The sequence below is a fragment of the Capra hircus genome, chromosome 20 (assembly GCF_001704415.2).
Source record: "Capra hircus breed San Clemente chromosome 20, ASM170441v1, whole genome shotgun sequence".
NCBI classification, from domain to species: domain Eukaryota; kingdom Metazoa; phylum Chordata; class Mammalia; order Artiodactyla; family Bovidae; genus Capra; species Capra hircus.
Genome location: NC_030827.1, coordinates 35012321 through 35034619, shown reverse-complemented (window position 1 = coordinate 35034619; position 22299 = coordinate 35012321). Strand labels below are relative to the sequence as shown.

General features: G+C 39.9%; 1 protein-coding gene across 4 annotated transcripts in view; it reads right to left on the bottom strand.

Annotated features, from left to right (window-relative positions):
• DAB2 (DAB2, clathrin adaptor protein) overlaps window positions 1-22299 on the bottom strand; it is a 77280-nt gene that overhangs the window by 14817 nt on the left and 40164 nt on the right. For 2 of the 4 annotated variants that reach the window (XM_018065603.1, XM_005694774.3), the window contains exons 2-9: window positions 8450-8642; window positions 7316-7455; window positions 6125-6223; window positions 2678-2809; window positions 2135-2215; window positions 1335-1361; window positions 1037-1090; window positions 569-631 (exon numbers count right to left, since the gene is read on the bottom strand). In XM_018065603.1, the coding sequence (XP_017921092.1) occupies window positions 569-631; window positions 1037-1090; window positions 1335-1361; window positions 2135-2215; window positions 2678-2809; window positions 6125-6223; window positions 7316-7455; window positions 8450-8540 (687 nt within the window). In that variant the 5' untranslated portion in view covers window positions 8541-8642. Of the gene's footprint in view, window positions 1-568; window positions 632-1036; window positions 1091-1334; window positions 1362-2134; window positions 2216-2677; window positions 2810-6124; window positions 6224-7315; window positions 7456-8308; window positions 8420-8449; window positions 8643-22299 lie in introns of those variants that run through there. The other 2 variants (XM_018065604.1, XM_013972817.2) reach the window with 2 other exon arrangements.

Here is a 22299-nt window from a genome sequence, read left to right as displayed (position 1 = left end):
TTGTTCGTAAAGGAAAAAATTGCTCCATTCTCAGAGTTGTTACAGATCAATCATAAGATTTGATATACTTAATATCCTGTAAAGAATGAGCATCTTTTTAAACAAAGACAAGCTTTGCTTAAACATAACTGAGCCTCTTAACTGTTTGTTTGGTTTTACTTTATACCAAGCTTATGCTACCGAATTACAACAAAAGAATTAGAAAAAAAAAAAAGAAGAGGCCAGGAGTCTATACAATCAGTCATCTAACAGACATATTTCCTTCAAGTTGGCTTACACAAAGGATTAATATTCAGCTCCTCCTTCTGATGCTAAGTAATACAAAGATGGACTACATTGCCTGACCTGTTGCTCAGATTTAACTTCTAAGCAATATTAATGTATCTGATGTAGTGTTCTATGGTGACTTAAGATGCAAATTTGTTCTAGTAGCCATTTATACTTTATGCATAAAAATCAATAGTCACCTTCCAAGTTTCAATGAAATGCTCAAGATTTCTGGTTAATTGCCAATTTGAGTTATAGATGCCATTTCCATTACATTGCAAATTTAAAAACAGACACTTACTGTTGGACTACTTAGGTCAGGAGGTGTAGACATGTCCCCAAACAAATCCATCTGGTCAACACCCTTAAAAAAGTATTTTGATTAGATTCAGATGTGTCTATTAAAAAGGATTATTTTGTATATTGTTGTAATTGTTTCCTAAGCTAAAGTTTAGGAAAATAGTTGTCACAATTGGATTTTCACTTATCCAGTACAGATTTGATATTAGGTTAGTTAGGTCCGGTAGTGTAGACAAGTCCCCAGACAAATCCACCTGATGCATACTTTTAAAAAAGTATTTGGATTAGATTCAGAAGTTTTTACTAAAAAGATTACTTTGTATACCGACATAAATGTTATGCTGACGGTTAAAGAGTTGTCACAATTGGCTCTTCATACAGATTCCATACCTATTCGGTATTAGCAACATCTTTAGGAAGTAAAACCTGTGTTCAGGTAAGTAAGAATCACAAAAACTCACATACATACCAATTTCAATTTGCAAGGCGGGTCATCAAGATTCATTAGGGCATCACTCCCATTCTGAAAAGATGGCAAATATTAAAGATTCAATTGGTGAGTTTTCTGTATGCAATTTAATTTCCTAGTAATATTAACTTATTAGCAGTTAAGATTTTGGCACTAATCATTCAACTGTACACCTTCTAAGACAAGGGGTCATGAACGCACAGCAATAAGCCGGGAGGGAAGTCTGCTTGGGTAGATGGCAAACAGGGCTTATACATACGGCACATGCAGTTCACAAGAACAAGAGAGGCTCTTTTACCTCTACTGCTTTGTTGGCTTCTTCCATCTAGAAAGAGAGACACAAATTCAATGCTCTTAATAAATTGTCGGTAAAGTGAGTTCAAAGTGAAAGCGACAGTTGCTCAGTCATGTCTGACTCTTTGCGACCCCATGGACTATACAGGCCATGGAATTCTCCAGATCAGAATACTGGAGGGGGTAGCCTATCCCTTTTCCAAGGGGTCTTCCCATCCCAAGGATCGCACCCAGGTCTCCCACATTGCAGGCGGATTCTTTACTAGCTGAGCTAACAGGGAAGCCCAAGAATATTGGAGTGAGTATCCTATCCCTTCTCCAGCGGATCTTCCCGACCCAGGAGTCGAACGTGGGTCTCCTGCACTGCAGGTGGATTCTTTATCAACTGAGCTATCAGGGAAGCCCAAAGGAAGTTCAAAAGGAGAATAAATATACCTATGGGTTCACAGGCATAAGGCATAAGAGAGTCTTGCCTTTGATTTCTGCCCACATTCCCCGCCCCTCCTCATATCAGTACTGGATTTAAATAGAGCTATTACACTTGGTACTCATGTACAGTCCTTGGGATCAATGTGAAACTTATCAGGAGAAAAGACAAGAGTCAGAGACTGGAAATCAGAAGGGCCTAACTATAACACTCATCCAGTGCTCTTAGGAAAGAAGAGAAATACATTTCCTTAATTTTACACGTTGCAGAGCCACATAGAAGCCAACTTTCCAGAGAGGACATATGTTCACATAATGTTAGACACAGTCTTGAATATTGTATTAAGTTTAATAAGGTCTGTATGAGACAGTACTTGCCTTTTTCTTTTCTTCTTCCTTTTTCTTTGTATTATAGATAACTTGGAAAAGGTCTTTCAGATCAATGACTAACGGCTCGGCCTGAAGCAAGACAAAGCATCTTTATCGGCATTTTAATCTATTTTCTTTCTTTTGTTCCCCATCACTTCTGCTTAGTATCAGTTTTTTCCTTTCTCTTAAAGCTCCTTCCCTCTGGTCTGTGGGAGATCTCCACCACTCTCACCCCTATCCCCAGAAATATAAAGTATACAGATAAAACAGGAAGTATTAATATAATCTTCCAAGTCCTTTCAAACTTTCTGGGAATAATTCACTATTGTTCTAAACTCAGCAATGACCTTATGACAATGACAGCCCTGGTGCCACACATTACATGGGTATCATGACACTGAAAGAAGATCCCTTAGACCAATTATAGAGAGTCATCCTCTGAAGCACCGTTTAGTCCTACATCCAACTGTTTCCAGCAAGTTCTCTAGTTGAAAGACAGACACCCTCATGCTTAAGTCTCCCTCCAGGCATGCCTCAAGGATCAGAGCTTACCTGTTGCCCTGTCTTTATGGCAAAAAACTGGTGTTGGCCTTCTCCTCCACACACGTAACCAAATGCTCGGTTGTCTGTCACATCACGGGCAATGAAAGAAATCTTATTTACTGGATGTTCATGTTCTATTACCTTAAAAAAGGAACATCAAAAATGATGTATTGAGAAAACTAGAGTCTATTTGCAAGCAAGCAGAACTAAGTATCAGATACCTAGGCATGTATGAAAAGACTAAAACATCTGAATATTTTCCCCTCCTGATTGAAGGCTACATTTATCCTTGCTAGGAAGAGGTCAAAATGGGAAACAAACAAATAACAAACAACCAAACAACAAAAAAAGGGAAACTAACAACAAAGAGTAGAAAACAGAAATGGAAAGAATGATCCTTCTAATACTTCTATACTCTCTCTATCCCAAAGACATGATGCCAAATTGCAAGGAAGAACTGAGGATTAGAAGACCAAGATTTTCTAAAGCAAATATGGGGCATATAACCTCTAAAGCATTCCAAGTAGGTCTACTTTCCAAGTTCAGTTCACTTCAGTCACTCAGCTGTGGCCAACTCTTTGCGATCCCATGGACTGCAGCAGGCAAGGCTTCCCTGTCCATCACCAATTACCAGAGCCTACTCAAACTCATGCCCATCGAGTCGGTGATGCCATCCAACAATCTCATCCTCTGTCCTCCCCTTCTCCTCCCACCTTCAATGTTTCCCAGCATCAGGGTCTTTTCCAATGAGTCGGTTCTTCCCATCAGGTGGCCAGAGTATTGGAGTTTCAGCTTCAACATTAGTCCTTTCAACGAGTACTCAGGACTGATTTCCTTTAGGATGGACTGGTTGGATCTCCTTGCAGTCCAAGGGACTCTCAAGAGTCTTCTCCAACACCACAGTTCAAAAACATCAATTCTTTGGTGCTCAGCTTTCTTTATAGCCCAACTCTCACATCCATACATGACTACTGGAAAAACCATAGCTTTGACTAGACAGATCTTTGTTGTCAAAGTAATGTCTCTGCTTTTTAATATGCTGTCTAGGTTGGTCATAACTTTCCTTCCAAGGAGCAAGCGTCTTTTAATTTTATGGCTGCAGTCACCATCTGCAGTGATTTTGGAGCCCCCCAAAATAAAGTCTCTCACTGTTTCCATTGTTTCCTCATTTATTTGCCGTGAAGTGATGGGGCCGGACTCCATGATGTTAGTTTTCTGAATGTTGAGTTTTAAGCCAACTTTTTCACTCTCCTCTTTCACGTTCATCAAGAGGCTCTTTAGTTTCTCTTCACTTTCTGCCATGAGGGTGGTGTCATCTGCTTATCTGAGGTTATTGATATTTCTCCCAGAATTCTTTTTTCCCCCAGAATTCTTGATTCCAGCTTGTTCTTCATCCAGTCCAGGGTTTCTCATGATGTACTCTGCATATAAGTTAAATAAGCAAGGTAACAATATACAGCCTTAACGTACTCCTTTCCTGATTCGGAATGTCTGTTGTTCCATGTCCAGTTTTAACTGCTGCTTCTTGACCTGAATACAGATTTCTCAGGAGGCAGGTCAGGTGGTCTGGTATTCCCATCTCTTTCAGAATTTTCCACAGTTTCTTGTGATCCACACAGTCAGAGGCTTTGTCATAGTCAGTAAAGCAGAAATAGATGTTTTTCTGGAACTCTCTTGCTTTTTCAATGATCCAGTGGATGTTGGCAATTTAATCTCTGGTTCCTCTGCCTTTTCTAAATCCAGCTTGAACATCTGGAAGTTCACAGTTCATGTACTGTTGAAGCCTGGCGTGGAGAATTTTGAGCGTTACTTTGCTAGCCTGTGAGATGAGTGCAATTGTGCGGTAGTTTGAGCATTCTTTGGCATTGCCTTTCTTTGGGACTGGAATGAAAACTGACCTTTTCCAGTCCTGTGGCCACTGCTGCATTTTCCAAATTTGCTGGCATATTGAGTGCAGCACTTTCACAGCATCATCTTTTAGGATTTGAAATAGCTCAGCTGGAATTCCATCACCTCCACTAGCTTTGTTCACAGTGATGCTTCCTAAGTCCCACTTGACTTCACATTCCAAGATGTCTGGCTCTAGGTGAGTGATCACACCATCATGGTTATCTGGGTCATGAGGATGTTTTTTGCAGTTCTTCTGTGTAATCTTGCCACCTCTTCTTAATATCTTCTGCTTCTGACTTTCCCAACTCAAACTCAAGTGAACGGCATATCTAAGCTAGAGGAATATTCATAAGGATCCTTTGACAATGGCTCAGACAGGTCAGATAACCATCCTAAGTGTTATTGGAAAAATTACCCCCGGGACATTCTAGAAGTCACCAAATTCTGTCACAGTGAGACAGACTATCCTCACTTAGATGTTCGTGTCATTATCCAGGAGTGTTATATGAAGGGGGCTTGTTGATTTAGTAGTGCCTTCCCCTCAGTTCCCTACTCTCATTTGTCTTGATCCTTTCAAGTAGATAGTAGGGCTCAACTCTTGAGTGATATTTGTAGGTGCCCAGGATTTGTCTTTGCTTTTGTTTCTCAGTAACGAAGGCCACTGAAAGTTTATATTGGGCATATTGGGAGGTTTGGGAATAAGAGAATGCTTGTGAGGGAAACCTGTCACTATTCTCTGGCAGGCTTATGAAAACAAGAGTCAAAAGATCAGGGGCAGTAGAGACAGCGGTGCATGAAGGTAGCAGGGTGGCTAAGCTGTACCAGGATTCCAGGGCCCTAAGTCTGACCAATGGATTTCTGCATATTAAATAATGGGAATCTCTAGGAAGGGTTGAATAGCAATGGAAGATCTTCGCGCAGTATCCTGATACAATAAACTATTGTGTAGCAATGAAAACTCATTTTAAATAGATGAATCTGATGTTATATAGAGTAGAGGGAAGAAAAAAAATCCCAGAACACTTGAAGTATGATAGTTTTTTTGATAAAACTCAAACAAACCGAAATTAAGGAAGACTATTCATGTGATAGAATAACAGCAACCACAGAAAATGAGCAAGGTTACACCTATGGGGTGAGAAGGAAGGGGAGAGGGAAAAAGAAAGGAAGATGTTTTGTTCATCAAGTTCACCCATGACCAATATATTAAAATAGACCCATACACAGATCTATGAAAGAATCAGAAACAAGGGGTAAGGATTAATCTCTTAGTCCACAAAAATACCTGACTGATACTGGTATCTATGGTATACCGGTGCTTAGGTTAGACTTATTGATTTGAGGTTCACATCTATTACAGGAAATAAATTTCAAAGTAAAGTATTATGACTCCTCACCTCCTACCCTGTCTGTTTTTTGCCTGTTACTCCTGGAAAAGTGTAGCAATATGTACTTTTTTTTTTCCTACAGAATTTTGAAAAGGGAAAATGGCAGCTGAAGTTTACGCCACAAATTATTTGTCAGACTCAGATGGTCAGAAAGGTGCCAGCGAAAGTGAATTCTTACCCCAGTTTTCTCATCAATGATTTTTATTCCAGAAAGGGAAATATTGACCCAGATCCTTTGCTTGTGTTGTCCCTGAGACCGAGCAGCTGCCGCCATTCCCTGATGAGATTGGGAGAACAAGAAAAACTCTAGTTAAAAGCACCCTATGATGCCTCTGATTCTAAAATTTTAAAAGACAATCAGCTTTGTTTTTAGCTTGGTTTACCATCTATGACGGGATTAAGCATCCTTCATAAGAGAAAGCAGGATTAAATGGAGAACAGCAAGCTAGGAGATCACTAGTTAGCTATATGAACTTGGGCAAGTCCTTATAATTCCCTTCCCTTCTAATTCTTCTTGTTAAAGACAAGAAGATTGGACCAGAAGATCTTCAAATGTCTTCAAAGATGTTTCTTCTAGGCCTTGTCTTATTTAATGAGTATTACTTCCTTAATGGGGTTCATGCTGCTGCTGCTGCTGCTGCTAAGTTGCTTCAGTCATGTCTGACTCTGTGCGACCCCACAGACGGCAGCCACCAGGCTCCCTCATCCCTGGGATTCTCCAGGCAAGAACACTGGAGTGGGTTGCCATTTCCTTCTCCAATGCATGAGAGTGAAAAGTGAAAGTGAAGTCGCTCAGTTGTGTCCGACTCTTAGTGACGCCATGGACTGCAGCCCACCAGGCTCCTCTGTCCATGGGATTTTCCAGGCAAGAGTACTGGAGTGGGGTGTCATTGCCTTCTCCGAATGAGGTTCATAGTGTGGCAGTATTAGAATTTAAAAATTTAAATAAACCTAAAGGACTAACACTAAACAGCATTAGTTTCAAAGAAGAGTCCTGAATTTTACCCGAATACCTCCAGGCTCTGAAATTTGGTCTGCTCAAAGGAAAAGGCATCTTGGGTCCTGCTGTACATGACTGCATGCTAAGTTGCTTTACTCATGTCTGACTCTTTGCAACCCCATGGACTGTAGCCCACCAGGCTCCTCTGTCCATGGGGACTCTCCAGGCAAGAATAATGGAGTGGGTTGCCATGCCCTCCTCCAGGGAATCTTCCCAACCCAGGGATTGAACCCCAGTCTTCTGCATTGGCAAGCAGGTTCTTTATCACTGAGCTACCAGAAAAGCCATAAGTAAACACAAACTTCTAATATCACTCCCTCTGTTGGACATTTGCTTAACGTAGCAACAAATTATGCTTTCCTCTGTTACCTTCAGTTTCATCATAGAATCTTGGCTCATTTTATCCCCTCTTGCATCTGGCACATCATCAATCCCAATTAGCTTGGCCTTGTATTTCACACCATCACCTTTGAATCTTGCCAAAAGATATTCATCTGTCTTTTCAGTGCCTGAGAAAAGAAAAAGTTAGAGGATCAAGTTTATACATGTGCTGAAATATCAGCCCCAGGTATGACCAAAAATGCTGTAGAATCTAAAAATCTGAGTTTCATAAATCTTGATTATACTACAATTGATCAGTGCAAAATTCTACCATTATCCTTATTTCCTCTGAGTTAAAAAAAATATCACACTCTGTTAAACTGTGTATGGCATTGGGGTGGAGAGAAAATAAACTCTTAATGATGCAGAACAGGCTGAATTATGGGAAAGTTATGGAAATATGTGAGATAGGATTGGGGGATATTCTGGGATATTCTTCATCATAGTTGTAAAAATATTTTTTAAAAAGAATATAAGGAGGATAATACTTTTTCTAATAAAAAGAAAATAAGCCACTGCACAATTTACTAACATTTTTGAACCGTCAATAAAGCAGAAGAGAACTGTGGGTAAATTCTCTTGAAAACCATAAAGATGATTATTTCATCAATATAACTTCTTTTGCTTCTCTTCTCATTCCCATTTCTAAAGCATGGATGTGAAAGGCAAAGAAATCACGGCATATTCTCAAACTGTGTATGATTAAGGATGCTGACACTTTCTAGTGGTACTTTTGTGTCAAAAGAAGAGGGTCTTATAAAATAAAGATCTTGATTTTTATAAAACAGCTACTTCAGTAAAGCAAAATCATACATAGGTTACTGAAAGATAACCATGTAATACTTAACAGTTGCATTTCCCAACTGAATAATATCTATGAAAGTTTCCCAGCACGATCCAAGTTGAGGCAATTACTGGATTCATATATATATATGTCTTATCATAGAGGTATTGAACCAATCTCCTCTGCTAAAGTCTTACTTTCATGTTTAGGAGAACTTGAGACTTGGCTGAGATTGAATCAAGGCAAGGGCCAAATCTTACTCTCCCTTGAACTTCATCCTTCTTCACTGGTAACCATCACTAGCTCCCCTCACAGGGCTCAAGAAGATTTCTCCATACCTTTCTTCTTTTCCTTCTTGGATGGAGCCTTTGGTGCAGCCTGTTGGTCAGGCTGACCATTAGTTGCGCTTGTTTCTACTTCGTTAGACATGGCAAGAAGGCAGACGGCCAGCTCCAGCACCAGCAGACTCTTAGTGACAGCAGGCGATCCCTGATGGAGTCGTCTCAAACAAACATAGCCTGCTACAGACGCCTGTGGGCAGAGTTTAGAGGCACAATGAGATCACAACACAGCGAACCCAGACTTTATGTCCTAATAGGCCCACAACCAGTGACTGCTGAGTGCAGTTCTGCAGACTCATTTTGTTCTTACTTCTCTGTTAGACTGAACTCTGACAGCATGGGAGTGGGTAGGACTGTTTCCTTTGTAGTTTCCAAAATGGAAAGAAGGCATTTACTGGATTTTTCTTTAAGTAATTATTATCTGGTAATGTGATTATAGGTACGACTCCTATGTACAAAATACACAAGCTACAGGATATATTGTATAGATGGGAAATATAGCCAATATTTTATAATAACTATAAACTGAGTACAATCTTTAAAAATTGTGAATCACCATGCTGTACATCTTAAACATATAATGTTGTAAATCAACTATATCTCAATAAAATAAAAACTGTTATTATCTGGCTAAGAAATTCGTATCAGAACTTTGGATAAAAAGCTAGTATTAAAGATAGGGATCAAAATATGTCACATGTAGGGGCTTCCCTGGTGGTCCAGTGGTTAAGATTCTGGGCTCCCACTGCAGGGGGCACAGGTTCGATATTTGGTCAGGGAACTAGATCCCACATGCCACAGCTAAGAGCCCACATGCTGCAGCATGCCGCAACAAAGACGCTGCGGGCCACAAACGAGAACCAGCACAGCCAAATAAATAAAAATGACAACATTTTCTTAAATGTCAAAAAAATGTTCTCACTGAGTGAACATACTTTGTTCTATTATTTAGCATTATTATCCTCTAAACAGCTTCCCAGGTGGCACAGTGGTGAAGAATCAACCTACTAATGCAGAAGTCATGAGAGATGTGGGTTCGATCCTTGGGTAGGGAAGATCCCCTGGAATGGTAACCCACTTCGGTATTCTTGCCTGGAAAACTCCATGGACAGAGGAACCTAGCAGGCTATAGTCCATTGGGGTGCAAAGAGTCGGACTCAACCAAGCACACACAGGGGTGGGGGCCCTCAAAACAGTTTAGTTCTCCATAAAGCTCCCCCATGTATCACAGCAGGTAAAACAAAAAAGGGAAGTCATTGTAAGCACACAGAAGTGAATTAACATTTCAAAAGATTCTGTCACCTCTCAGGAGTGAACATTTCTATACTGCACCAGAGAGCTAGGGAAGGTTAACTTTCTATGTGAACTGAAGACAAAAGGCAGAGAAAAGCCACTCACAGTGTGTAATCCGGTGAAGAACACTTGTGGGCTCGTCCACTAGTCTCACCCCAAAAGCTAGTTTCATTCTTTGCAATTTTAATAGTCTTTTGAAACACACACAACACACATACATAAAATCTATGTATGGTTAATGTTATCTGAATTATTGCATTTGCCGATTTAATAGTTGATTTTGCTCAAAGACACCTGACTGGTAGGTACCTGGGGGGACAGTCTATTTACAGGTAACAACATTAGCGGACTTGAAGTCCTATTTACCTATGACTTAGTTGGGGGCCAGGCACTATTAGCTCTTTAATTTCATTAATTCCAGAACTCATGGTAACCCTGTGAATAGTATGATGCACCATTATTTCACTTTTCCAGAGGGAAAGCCAAGGCACAGAGGTTTTAAACAACGCAGCTGCTGAGTTAAAACCAGGTCTCCAATCCAGGCTGTCTGGCCCCAAGCCAGAGTTCCTCAAATGCTACACTGATGAGTCTCATATGGGAAACTTCATGTTGGCCACAGAGATGTTCTATTATATACTTGTAGTGTCCCTCACCTCCCTGCAAAAAAGATACACCCAAGTCCTGACCCCTGAACCTATGAATGTGACCTTATCTGTGTAAAGGTTATTTGTAACTGTCATCAAGTGAAGGCTCTTGAGTTGGGATCATCCTTGATTTGGGAGGGTCCTAAATTCCATAACAAATGTCATTACAAAAGAAAGGCAAGGGGAGATTAGAAGCACAGAGACACACTGCAGAGGTGAATACAGAGGTAGATATTGGATTGATGTGTCTACAAATCAGGAATGCCAGGATGGCCAATGTCCCCCAGATGCTAAGAGACAGATGCACAATGAGTACTCTCTCAGCACCTTCAGAAGGAATAAACCCTGATGACATAATGATTTGGGGCTTCTGGCCTACAGGACCACGAGAGAATAAATCCCTGTTGTTTCAAGTAACCTAGTTTTTGGTAATTTGTTACAGCAGCCCGTGAAAACTAACACAACACCTCTGTTTTTGTGTGTGTCTTAGTTGATTTCGAGTGGTTCCAAGATTTATTTTCCAGCGATGTGATAAATCTCCTAGTCATATTCCTAGTCTTCTAATTTCAGGAAGCCAATAATAATGCTCTCCTTTCAAATCAAGAGGATATTTCCCCATGTTAACAACATCAGACAGTGAGACCAAGCTCTGATCTAAGGAGAAACATCAACATCCATCTTCCTGCATCCCTTTCCTTTCTTAGCTGCTCATCGTATCTTAGAAATAGGGAAAACACTTCATGTGACCCCGTAGTCCTCCAGTTACCACTTCATGATTTAAACAGCTAAAATTGGTGCTCTCTTCCTCTCAAAGGACTGTTCATCTTAATGCTAATCTCAGAAGGTCAGCTCCAACTGCTAATGGCTCTTCTGACCAAATCCAATTACTTTGCTTTCATTCTGTTGAGTGTATCTGACTGCATGCATCGTACACCTACACCTTTTTGTGAGCCCCTTTCCCCCCATTTTTTTGCTGCTATGACAATCTTGAAGCTCCAGTCCATGCATGGCTTATGTTCATTGAATTAGGATAATCTGAATTTTTTCTTAATGATGGCATCCTACATTTTAAAGTAAAGCTTTCCCACTTAATCTTGGGGTTCCTCTTGCACTTAGGACAAAGATGAGACATTGTCATTTTATATTAAATATTTTACCCCTTGTTTCTGTCTTTCAGTTGCTAAGTCGTGTCCGACTCTTTGCAACCCCATGAGCTGCAGTACACCAGGTTCCCCTGTCCTTCACTATCTTCCGGAGTTTGTTCCAATTCATATTCCTGCATATCTTTAATATTCTTTTCTTTCATTGTTATATAGAAACCCCAATATTTCTCATCTCTTTCAGAAATTTTTTCCTTTTTGACTCCTTTCCTTTTCGAATTAGCAGAGCTGCCTTATCTCTCATTTTCCTATCCATTCCTGTTACTTGTTTGTCCCTGGAGACTTTCACTCCTTCCTGGCCAATTCCGGCAGGAAAGAACCTGGCATAAGAATTTGTTGCCCCATCTTTGAAGTTTAATATCATACTTTTCTGTAGGATATTATTACTGACAAGAAAAGTCTTAGCTTATTAAACATGGCGAATTTTATTCAAAAGTGAGTATTTTAAAGGAATTTGAGAAATGCCACAAAGCATTTTGAGGGGGCTTGGGAGAGGGAATGGTGGTGTGTGGTTTAGTCATAAAAATGATACAAGATGTAACAACTTATAACTCAAGGCCAGGCATTAAATCTGGTGTCAGCAGACAGCTTTCAAATGGAAGAGGTCTACAGTGAGTGGAGCTACCATGGTTTTACAGCAAAAACTTCTTTTGTTAGACACTGAAGTTCAACATTCATAGCAGTAGGATTGTTTTAAGGTACTTGGTATTCTTTGACTATATCCTTTCATGGTTTGGGGATGAGCAGTTACAAGAAGCAGGGAGGAAAAAAAAAAAAGATATAAAATGTTCCTTTAGCATCTTGGCGTATTTTTTGAAGAAAAGGGATGTGTATGTTGGGTTGTAATAGCCAAGGGCAGGTCTCTATTGCAGGCTATACAATTTAAAAGTTATCTGTGCTCCCTGAAATGATTGGGAGGTAGATTTTGCCCACAGGCTCTAAGACTCAAAGATAAATCTCTTTATAAAGAAACATTAAAGGTTTACCGAAAAACTTTTAGCCAAAGCGTACAACCAGTTATATGTATAAGAGAGTGATAAACACTCACCTTTCTCCACAGGTTTAAAGAGAAATTCCCTCATCTCAGACCTCCCAAATGCCCAAGTTCCCATTTGACCTGCAGGGAAACAGAGGAAGTCTTGCTTCCAGACTAAGGTCCCTCTGTACGAATAATCAACTTAAATCCAGTGTTTAAAATTCAAATACATACTCCTTCCAACAATGTTACAGAATTGTCAACTGTGCTTATAAAACCTCTAATGGGTTTTATAATGAATTGATTTTGGGGAAGGCTTTGGGCCTGAAAAAGGAAGCGGAGGACCAGAAGAGGCCCTACCATTTCCTGTGACTACTTTCCCAAATTAGGGTATCGTTGGGAAAAAAAAAAAAAAAAAAAAAACGGCATCTATTTTAAAGCTCTAGTAAGGTAAAAGAGATTTTTAACTTTTATTTTTAAAGGAGAACCACTGGGTGTAGGACAACCAGCAAGGATAGTCCTTCTGACTAAGGACCAAAACTGACTGAGGATCAGGAAACACACACAAAGGATGCTATCATAAAACATGGATTACTAATAAAGTCCAAAAACATAATCAAAAAGTCACATGGACTGCCCCCTCACACCATCTAAACCTAGCTGGTTTGTTATTCTAGTTCTTAGGAATGATCTGTTTACTTCTTTAGAAGCCCGAGAAGAGAAATAAGATGATACATATAAAAACAGATGAGAATCTAAAGTTACCGTATATTTTGACCCCTTTTTAAGATCTAATACAGAATAGAAAGTTGTAAATGAAAACTATGTTAAGTCAAAAAAATGAGCTTCATTTGAGTGAAGATCTCTAATTTGGACTTTGGACTTCATGCAAACCATGTGGGGACTTCCCCTTTCATGCCTCAAGAATCAGATGATCAGGAGACATTTTGCAACATTTTTTTTTTTTTTTTTTTGGTTTCTGAGAAAGTTTTGAGAAATGTATACCAGAAGACTGTGTGAGTCACCTTAAGATGACTATGTCCTTTGCACTAGAAAACAATCTGTTATAGTTTATTTAGCACTTAAAGTGATTCATGCAAGTATTTAGAACCTTGGAAAACTGAGCATAGGAACACACTTGTGCAGGGACAAATTTGGCTGGTGCCTCCTTATTCTTCCTCACCTTTTCCATCAGGAGGAATAGTACTGGCATCAGCAATGATTCTAATGAATGACTACAGGGTTCTAAAGCAACATCATGACACAAGTTTGCCCCCTCCCTCTCAGTCTATCTTTTTACCTATTATTCGGAGCAGATAGGAATTTTCCTGGCCAGTCTCAATGCTGGTAAAAGGAATAACTTGAGTTAGAAACTTATTTAAAGGTGGCTCCATTCTACAAATGATAGAGGACCTGTTTTTAACGTTAAGGGGAATAGTACAAACCCCTAACCTACCAAGCCCTTCGAACACTTGTCTTGGCAGCTCTGTGAAGAGAATGCATCTCCATCTTATGAATACTGAAATAGACTCAGCAACACAAGATCAATCACTAATTAGCTGATGGGCTTTAATTGAACATGATCTGTGTTCCCTTTCTTTTTATATATGCTGCTGTTCTTATCTTTTTTTTTTTAATTCCACTGATGTTAACCTGTATTTTTCCGGCTGCTTTCAGAGTCATAATCCCATGGATTTTCACATATCAGTTAACTTTCCAGAAAGGGACATATAAAACAGACACAGGAAAGGGAGTTAAGGAGAATCAAGGACAAAGCAACGTCGATGTCTTTGCTAGTGTCCAGCACTTTGGAAGGGTCAGAAGTGTGCTTCTTTGTCCTTTGGAACCTTTTGCTTGTCTCAGCTGAGATACTGAACTAGAATATGTGAAATATTAACCTCTAGGGCACATCTTGGGGTCCAAGAGGGCAGCAAACAGCCTTCAGCACTATCTTCAAAGCAGCCTTTTGAGAATAAGGGACCTTGCCAGAAATGGTGCAGCCAAGTTTCTGATATTTGGTGCAAAACTAGTCTCCCTTAATTGCTTGAATCCCTATGCTTTTAGGAAAACTGATTCTACCCTGCAAAGACCAAACTGAGTAGACAGTAAGATTTTGCAGACTATTTAATTGTGAAAATGAGACTATGTTAACACACGTTGAAAAGGAGTCCTTAGGAGATTTTCTTGTAAATGCTGACACTGCTGTAGGGGCCTCAGGAACAAAACGTGCCTGAGTTGAGGAGGTATGCACTGGTTAGGCATTTACAGAGAGCACATATCATTGCCTGTAACCCCTGGGAAGGATGCTGCAGAAAGATAGGACTTAGAAAGCTCTGAACTGGAACACTTCTCCCAGCCTTTGAAACCAAGTCAGACCAGAGTTAAAAGTTCCCCAGACAGTTAATTTGGGAAAGAGGCCAGATAGTGTAGCAGGTCAGAGTTCAGGCTAAGAAGTCTTTCACATTTTCACTACTTTCTAGCTCTGCGACTTGAGTCAATCTATCTAATATTCATTTCTTCACCTGTAAAATGGGAATATAATTTATAGTGTGGTTATAAGAAATCAATAATAACTGATGTAGAGACCTCAGTGCCTTGAATACAGAAAGCTCTCAACAAGTGGCAACTATGATTAAATCATATCTAGGTTTCATGGACAGTTCAGTTCAGTCACTCAGTCATGTCCAACTCTCTGCAACCCCATGGACTGTAGCAAGCCATGGACTATGTGTCAGGTATGCAGTCTTATCTTATAGTTGACATTGCTTTTCCACACCAAGTGTTTAAATGATTTTAGAACAAGTGGGACCGATAAGTAAATAGCTAGTAAGTAGAAACACTGTTAGAACCACCTCCTGTCCAACTCTGGCTTTGTGACTGTAGAAGGTAGGTTCTGACAGGAATGGGATTCCCTGGTGGCTTGATGGTAAAGAATTTGCCTGAAATGCAGGAGACCCGGGTTCAATCCCTAGGCTGGGAAGATCCCCTGGAGAAGAGAACTGTACCCACTCTAGTATTCTTGCTTGGAGAATCCCATGGGCAGAGGAGCCTGGTGAATTACAGTCTATGGGGTCACAAGAGTCAGACATGACTGAGCGACTAACATACACACCTCTGACAGGAATAGGACTATGGGAATAAAAACTACACCAAGTTACCCAGAGGGGCCTGTTCTAATGAATTCCGAGTCAAATCTAGGCCTCCATTATCACCACTGGCAGTGTAAAAGGTCTACCCCACATCCCCTGGGAAACTTTTATGAGGAGGTCTTAGATGTCCAAGTCCGTGACACACCCAGATCCATTAAGTTGGAATCTATGAGGAAAGAGATGCAAGCACCAATATATTTTAAAGATTCGCAGATGATTCTAATGCACTGACAAGTTTGAGGTAGAAGTCTAATTTCCATAATCCTTTGTTGCCTTAAAGAAATAAATACCAAGTGGGTTAGACTACTGAACTGCAAGAAACCTAGGGAATAATTTCGTCATACTCTTTTATTATGAGGATTAAGAAACCGAGGGCAAGAAAGAATATGTAACTTGTCTAACTGTTAAACAGCTGGTTGTAGATAAGAGTTGGTACCAGGAAAAATCTAGATCCTACAATGAGACTAGAGTGTCCTATTTTTAGAATGTATGAGTCTTAAAAAAAAAAAACAACAAAAAACTATTTTTAATAAGTCCATACAAGGCCCATTATATTGACACTGAACCAAGAATTAAATAATAGATATACCAAAGAACAGAAAGATAAATTAGCAGAATAGCTTGAATAGATGTTTTCTGAACCAAAACATAAAAAGGAGTTTATGGGGTCTAATGATAGGGTATCACTAGATCCTCTTGCTGGGTAGCTGGAGTCCTACCTGGTCAAACTAGCTCACAAATGCTAATTTGGTTACTTGGAAGAAAGTATTTGGCTAGGCTTGAGATGCAACTCACAGATCAAAGAATTCGCATTATTTCAGTACATTCTGTGCTACTCAGTACTTGGCCTTTCAGTTATTTTTTCTAAAGCCTGATAGGAAGTTTGAGTTCTTCAGATGGCAACTTCCGATATTCTTGACTCATTGTGACCTCTCAATTTTGTACCCACCTCCACCCATTTTGTTTTTAAAATAAGTTTTTATTAGGAGTACTTCCTAACAGAGCCTAAAGAACAGTCATCATAATAAAAGTGTTTAGGAGAGATTACGACTTTAAAAATAGGCTTGCACGTGTCACTTCAGTCGTGTCTGACTCTTTGTGACCCCAAGGACTGTAGCCCTCCAGGCTCCTCTGTCCACAGGATTCTCCAGGCAAGAATACTGGAGCTGTTGCTGTGCCCTCCTCCAGGGGATCTTCCCAACCCAGGGGTTGAACCTGAGTCTCTTATGTCTCCTGCATTGGCAGGTGGGTTCTTTACCACTAGTGCCATCTGGGAAGCCCCTGAAATAGGCTTAATGTTATTATCTGAATAATAACAGATATGTAATATCTGAGATGTTATCTGAATGAAGGCCTATTCCCTAGACTGTGCAATGCAACCAATTCACTAAAAATGTCTAAAAATTACTCACAAGGTGAACTGAAGTATTGTAGATGATCAATTTTACAATCACATTACTTAGTTGTTCAGTGCAAAAACTTATTTTGAAGACTTTACTAGGATTAGAAAAGGTAGAATGTGTAGATTCACTGAGTAACTTGTGTAAGCTGGGCACAAGTTAGTATGCTTGTGCAAACAAAGACACAGCAAACTGACTCTAGAATCTCTCCTTACACTTAGTCAAACTCTAGGAAAGAAGGTACTGTTGGAATATCTCTGTGGTCTATGGACCGTGTAGAGTTTTTGTGAATACTGATACATGATGCTTAGGATTGGATTAGTTGACCTTACAGAGTATGCCTGTCTCAACGTTAACATCTCCTTTTACTCATGCCTCAGGAGCTATGTGGCGAAGAGAGGTAATGACTGCATCCTTGAGTCAAGTTCATAGATGGTTCATTAAGCACCATCTTGAACCACCTTATTAGCTGCTTCTCTATTAGATAATGAATCACCTATGGAAGGGGCCATGAGTGATTCTCATTAATTCTAAGGAAAGGGATTCTCCAGGCAATAATACTAGAGTGGATTGCCATGCCCTCCTCCAGGAGGTCTCCCCGACCCAGGAAGATCTCTTATGTCTCCTGCATTGGGAGGTGGGTTCTTTACCACTAGGGCCACTTAGGAATCCATTGTTCTGGAGGAAAGGAAATTATGCCTTTTGAGGGGGTAGGAGGGGCTTGGAAACAAAGGTTACCCTTCTCCATACACCTTGGGCTTTAGGCTCAGAGGTAGCTGGCAACTCATAGGTAAATTTGTTTATCAAGGTAAGACATATCTAGGAAACAGCCAGTGGATTGAAGTGGTCCAACATGGAGTGGGAATGTGGGGGGAGTTATGGGAGGAAGGGGAGGGAAAACTCCTTATGTTTAAGGAACAGATAGCCTTCATGCCTAGAGGCCGTGCTCCACAACAAAGGAAGCCACCACAATGAGAAGCCTGTGCACCACAGTGAAGAGTAGCCCATGCTCTCTACAACTAGAGAAAGCACAGCAATGAAGACCCAGTGAAACGACCCTTCTCCCCGACCCCACCCTTCAGGAAAGACCGGGCTCAAATGTCAGGGTCCCTAGCTAACCCAGTTATGTAGACATGCTGGCACTTTGGGCAGGCTTCAGTACCCTGGTTCAGGTGGCGCTAGTGGTAAAGAACCCACCTCCCAATGCAGGAGACATAAAAGATCTTCCTGGGAAGGGGAGATCCCCTGGAGGAAGGCATGGCAATGCACTCCAGGATTCTTGCCTGGAGAATCCTGTGGACAGAGGAGGCCGGCGGGCTACAGTCCATAGGGTTATGACTGGATAGACTTTTGAACACGCAATACCCTGGCTGGTGGGTGGTACGTATGAGCACACTGAAAGGGCTGTGTGACTTGAGGGCCTGTGGGGACATGATAGAGCCCTGCAGAGCACTTCTCCCCTGACCCTGGGACAGCCTGGCGGGAGCAGAGACAGCAGCCCCTGCCTCAGTCACCAGCGCACTTGCTTCAGGGACAAAAGTCATCACGGTGTCACGGTAGCACAGTAACTCACCCTGGGTGCTGTTATAAGGGTGGGGACACTGAGCTGTAGTTTTAAAATCTGAATTCAGAAGAACTCTACTTCATACTATTAGATAGTAAAGGATACTATATTTCATTCTGCTTTCCTCGCATCCTAAAGGCCAAAGAAGAGAGTAGAATACTCTCTTTAGAATAAACAATCTATGAAATATTTTTAAGGGTTTTTTTTTTCCCCCTTTAACGACCAAACTACTAACATGGAAGCCTCTGAAATTCTTCTATTGCAGGGCCTCTGGGGCAGTAATTTGAGAAGCATGATGGAGCTGATACAAAATCACAGAAACATATGATTTTTACTTTGAATTTGGCACCTAAATGCACAGTGGATATTATGCTTGTCTGTTGCAAGAAACTGTAGTCAAAATACTAATAAATCAGAACAAGGGAAAAGGACTGTTGTACATTTGATTTCTAAGCCGACACACTAACACTATTCACACCTTCTTCAACAGTCTTCCCTCATATCTACATATACTTTTCCCAATTGACCAGTAAATACTTCACTGCTCTCATATCTATCCTTCTCAAGTTCATTTAACAAAACTCATCCCTCTTCCTAATTTCAAGCTAGCTTTTAAATAAATCATACAGATGAAACTTAGCAGTTTGTTTCCTAGAACACACAGCATCAAGTTGTGCTTTCTCGTTCCCAAATGAAGTAATCCTGAATGAAGCCAGCCCAGCACATGGACTTCAGGATACCTGGTTTATACATTTGAGCCCCTCTGTGATTTCACCTATGATGCTTGTACACATAAATCTAATTGTTAAACAGGTCCCACTTTCTACTTGAGTGCCATTACAACAGTCACCTTGAAAGTTAGAGGAGTCATTTTGAATGTTAGAAGAATTCAAGAAAAAATACATTATTTAGAAGCACCTATATTTTATTTATTTACTTTTTTTTTTTGCTTCTGCATCTGCTTTATTTTACTTAACATAATATTTATGAAGTTCCAGCTATGTTGGATCTTGTTCATTATCATTACCACATATCTCATTATATGAATATACCACAAATTTTATCCAATTTGGAGCTGTTATGAACTGTGCTTCTATGAACATTCTACTACATATCATTTGATGCATATATGCATGCACTACTTTTTACATTGTTTTATTTATTGTAGTATAGTTGATTTACAATGTGGTGTTAGTATCCGGTGTATAGCACAGTGATTCAGTAAGTTAGCTTACTGTTAACTATTACCTGTGTACTTGATAGATTAGTTATCACTCTAAGGGTGGTGCTTCATGATTTAGCTGATTTCCTTTAGGAAAATCTGGTTGTTTTAAATAAGATAAAGGAAAAATGAGTCATTTAAAAATAAAAAGGAATTTTCTATCTATTAATATTTGTTGAATTTCTGGTTGACAGAAAAACAGCAACCTGATAACCAGCCTTCTCCTCTCCCAACATCAGTGATCTACCTTGCTGAAGGTTAGGAAGTCACCAGAATGAAATCTAAAAGGTCAGGGGAACTCATCTGGAAGAAATATGCATTTGCACTCATTTGCTTACTTCTTGGTTACTGGCCAAATTAGATAAGTTAACAGATAAGAAATGCCTAGGTAATTGCAGGTTCTGTTAGGTAAGCAGAAAGGTGAATCTACCAACTTGCTTTCTTGCTTCTTGCAGTGATATATTAACATTACCCAAGTGTTGAAAATTTAGGTGACAGGTTCTAAAAATGGTCTGAAATAGCTAGACCACCTGCTTTGAACTTGTGAGCACACAGATATTCTAAGAAGTTGCTGCAGAGTGAGAATGGAGGAAGTAGTGGAAATGCACAAGCATCCTTGAACGAAGGTTCACACTCCATCATTATTCCCTCGTCTTTTGGGAAATGGTATTGGACCAAATAAGTATATGGGGATAAATCAATGCATTTTTAAACCAAGGGGTGGAAGAATTCTAAACAGCAGCACACTAACTCATGCTAAACGAAACAGTTTGGGGATTTTAATTGCTGGGCAGTTGAAGCAACTACACTGAACAATGTCTGTAATAAAGTGTTCCAAGTATCAAAATATGTGTATATGGTTCATTCACTACAGAGATAGATGAACACAGGAAGTTCCAATTACAAGAAAAAAATCTACCACTTAATATCAGACTTTCACTTCTAAAGTCTAAGTAGGTGAGACACTTTGTTTCATGAATTCTATACATAAATCCATGTGAAAGCAGCCAAATTAAACCTGTTACTATTAGGTAAATCGTCACCATTAATTGGTCCTCCCTTCCCCAAACATTTCTAGGCATCTACCTCAGCAATCCTGATGTATACTTTGCACGTTGGGAAGAATAATTCATGGATACTTGTACCTACTAAAGCCTTTAGGTAAAAGCCACTCCTATATATTCCAAACATTACATGTTAATAATCTAAAAAAGTTTTCAGGAATTCAATTTCTATTCCATGTTTGGCAATCATTTAAGTGACTTCTGCAAATTAAGTTAAAATGGAGGTGGTATTTCAGTGAACTAAGTTAAGAGTTGTTAGAAAATGAAGATACAGGTTACTGGTTTTCTTTCTGGGTTGTAACCATCAAGGAATACAAGGAAAGATCTCAAGTATCATCTTTATCTGTCCAGATGTCAAAAAGTTTACTCTGGGATTTAAAGAGTGACTTTGAAGACTTTTTAACACATATAGTCTGCTGGATTGTTTTCTTAAGTCATCTCTTCTAATATTAAAATCATCCCAGAGCTCAGTGGGTGGGGAAGGAATGGCAAATTTGTGCCAGCTGCATTAAAAACACAGGTACTTAAGAAAATTGTCCTGGTTATGTCATTATACGTATTTTCAAAAGCTCAAGTCTTGAATATTTCATTTACTATTTTCTCTTTTTCAAAAGATAAGTTCCTGAGGTGGCATTAACCAATGATATTTTTCTTGTCCAGTTCCAACATGAATGTTTTTTACTGTTGATCTAGATATTTATCTGAAAGATTGAAGAAGTAATCAGTGTCTTAACTTTATATTTACATGAAGTAATAGTCCATGCAGTATGTTGTTTCCTATAAACCTATACTATTAGCCTGATTAAACAGCATAGTTTGGGTATCTAATGGGCCTTCCCTGGTGGCTCAGTGGTAACGAATCTGCCTACCAGTGCAGAAGACACAGGTTAGATCCCTGATCCAGGAAGATCCCACATGCTGTGGGGCAACCACTGAGCCACGGTGGCACCATGTGCCGCAACTACTGAGCCTGCGCTCTAGAGCCAGGGACCTGCAACTTCTGAAGCCCAGGAACCCAAGAGCCTGTGCTCTGCAACAAGGGAAGCCTGGACACCACAACTAGAGAGCAACCCTCGCTTGCCACAACTAGCAAAAGCCCTTGGAGCAATGAAGACACAGAACAGTAAAAAATAAATACATTACTTTGAAAAATTTAAAAAGGCAATAAATGCATTAACTAAATAAACCATCAATTCACATACAAACAAAGGAATCACTGCTTCCCAAAGAGCTTAACATATTTGAAATGATAAATTTATATACTAGGACAATCTATGGAGAAGGCAATGGCACCACTCCAGTACTCTTGCCTGGAAAATCCCATGGACGGAGGAGCCTGGTGGGCTGCAGTCCATGGGATCGCTAGGAGTCGGAC